The following is a 2,477-nucleotide window of genomic DNA, read 5'->3' on the forward strand; positions in this document are numbered from 1 at the left end:
GGGGGTGGTGGGACAGAGCCCCGTTTCCTCCCAGTCCCCCCCTGACCGGCCTGCACATCTGTCTTCCAGCTGCAGAACTTCCACCAATGAAAGAAACGCTGAAGATGCGAAAGCCTGAGAATTTGCACTGTCGAGTAACCGCACCGTTGGTCACACGCGGTCTCCTTCCTGCAAGGGTGTGGGGGGAGCGGTAAGGGGGAGGAGAGGAGGCACTTGATGGGGGGCCGCAGGGGGGGACCCCCTAGCTCACTGTGTTTTGGTGGTGGTTGGGGGAATCTTCCTGGCTTTCGTGTCCTCGCACAATCGATAAAGGGATCAGAGTCTACGGGTATGGCAAGGCACGGGACCCCGCCAGGTGAAGAGAGACAATCCCGGTGGCAAAGGCACTGCCACCCTGCCCTCTGGGCAACACACGTCTTAATTAACGAGTCCGTTGAGCCATCCCGCAGCAGGGCCTTGGTTTCTGGACTCCAGCGGAGGAGGAGGCGACGGATCCTCCTCCACATCCTCACAGTCGCTCTGGCATGCATCCCTGCTAATAATTTATACTTTTTGGAACGCTAGTGGTTTCCCCCTCCAAAGCTTTCTAGGAATCATAGTCCTGTGAGGGTGCCGATGATTCCCCGGCACCCCCGACAGAACTACAACTTCTCAGGCCCAGCACCTTAACCTGCACAAACCTTTTTTAGTCGGACACGCTTTGTGATGTAAACACGACCATAGCACCTTGCCTCTCCAAGCCCCCGGACGTGGAAGGGACCCTGCGGCACCCGAGGCGTGCTGAGCTTTTTAGCATTTAGGGTTTTGGCGCTTTCCGGACCCCGAAGACTTCCCTGCCCTTGCAGGGGCTCCCTCGGCCCCGTCCGGTCCGCAGCTCCCTTCCGAGCCCTCCCCCCTTCTCTCCTTGCACCCGACACTTTGCACGCCCCTCTGAGCGTTGCTCGAGAAGGTCTCGCCTTTCCCCAGCCAGGCCTCCAAGGGCTCCCCGCCTTAACCGCCTTGATGCCTCCCAGGGCCCCCACCAGGATGCGGTGCACAAGGCCTCGCTCGCCAGCTGCCCTCCTGCACACATTCCTCGGGCCCTGGAAAGGCGGGCCCAACCCACCCCCGTCTCTCTGCCTCACATGCCACAGAACCCACGCTGGTCACGGCGCTGCCTCTTTGCATCGGTCCATTTCGGAGCTGCCAGAGGAAAGGGGCCTGAGATTTCGAGATTCCCTCCTCTCCGAGAGAGGCCGACTCGACATTTGTCTTCCCCACCAGTGTCCCGGCCTTCTGACTCCGTCTTCCAAAAAAACACACACCCCGTCTACATTTGCTTTCGGCTTCACACTTCAACCGTGCTAGTATAATGTTGCCTGTCCGGATATGCTTATCGCCCTCTCGTGGCGGCTACATTGTCACTGCGCCTCCGCTTTAAGCGAATCTTCTCCAAACCGCTTTCAAACAAGCACGGAGAAGGGCAGCGTCACAGCAGCACGAAACGGGTTTAAGAATGCACATGCAGATTCGACCAGAGGGAGAAGCACACGCCGAGGGCCATTCCTCCTTTCTCCCCGGCTTCCTCAGGAGTCCCCGGCAGGGTGTCCCTCTAGCAGGACATTCGCATCCAGGTTGGTGGAGCAGCCGCTGGGCCTGGGAACACCCAACAGCTTGTGAAATACAATCGGCCGCGGTGTAGTTTGGAGCCATGTTTGGGCCAACATCTAAAAAACCCCTTGCCCCCGCCCGCATTCCTTCGGAAACCAAAATGGAACTCCTCCCGTCCCCTGGTGGTGAGAAAGGACGACGAGCGTATGTTCCCGGCAGCTTCCCCCCCCTTTCCTCGCTTCCCTGACCTCATTTACGCAAACCTTTTTTTGAGAGGGGTTTTTCCCCCCTGATCTTGAGACAAGTGCCTGCCTCGGAGGTCGCCCCTCACCTCGAGGTGTCCTGAAAGCCAAGGTCAGAAACAAAGAGCCTGCAGGTTTGACTGTGTTTTTATTTTGTGCTTCAGAGTGACATAGATTATAACGTTTTTAGGGGAGGGAAATGGAAGTGGGAAATGAATATGTATAAGACCCCCCCCCCTCTAGAACCTTGCACCAATAAACACCTTGTGGAAACCTCAGCCTTTCCGTCTGCGTTGTGTTCCCCGGGTCAGCTCGGCAGTACGAAGGCGTCCGGCCGAATCTTCCCAAGTAATTTCCTCGGATCCCCTTGGACGGAGACAGGTCTCTCTTCCCAGCCTCTGCAAAATGAAGCGCCGGCTTCCCCAACGTGGTGCCCATGGTGGTGGTGGTGGGGTTTCCCAGAAAAGCTTCCGATTGACTTTGTGGGTTTTTAAAAAATGTCGCTTTGGCAGCAGCTGACGGCACAGCACGGTGCGACTGAAGGCAAGCCGTGGCAGCCACTGTGTGGTTCTGCTCACTGCGCTGTATCAGACTTCCAGCCACCATGTGAGAGAGGTTACGGTGGGAGTGCGTGATCACTCAGGG

The 2,477-nt window shown here is 57.5% G+C and overlaps 1 protein-coding gene across 1 annotated transcript in view; it reads left to right on the forward strand.

Moving 5' to 3' along the window:
- CC2D1A (coiled-coil and C2 domain containing 1A) overlaps positions 1–2,101 on the forward strand; it is a 68,069-nt gene extending 65,968 nt beyond the window's left edge. The window contains exon 29 of the mRNA XM_015410567.1: positions 70–2,101. Coding sequence (XP_015266053.1) covers positions 70–90 — 21 coding nt within the window. The 3' untranslated portion in view covers positions 91–2,101. The remainder of the gene's footprint in view (positions 1–69) is intronic.
- The last annotated feature ends 376 nt before the right edge of the window (positions 2,102–2,477 follow it).

The sequence above is a fragment of the Gekko japonicus genome, unplaced genomic scaffold (assembly GCF_001447785.1).
Source record: "Gekko japonicus isolate JY-2015 unplaced genomic scaffold, Gekko_japonicus_V1.1 scaffold3508, whole genome shotgun sequence".
Classification (NCBI taxonomy): domain Eukaryota; kingdom Metazoa; phylum Chordata; class Lepidosauria; order Squamata; family Gekkonidae; genus Gekko; species Gekko japonicus.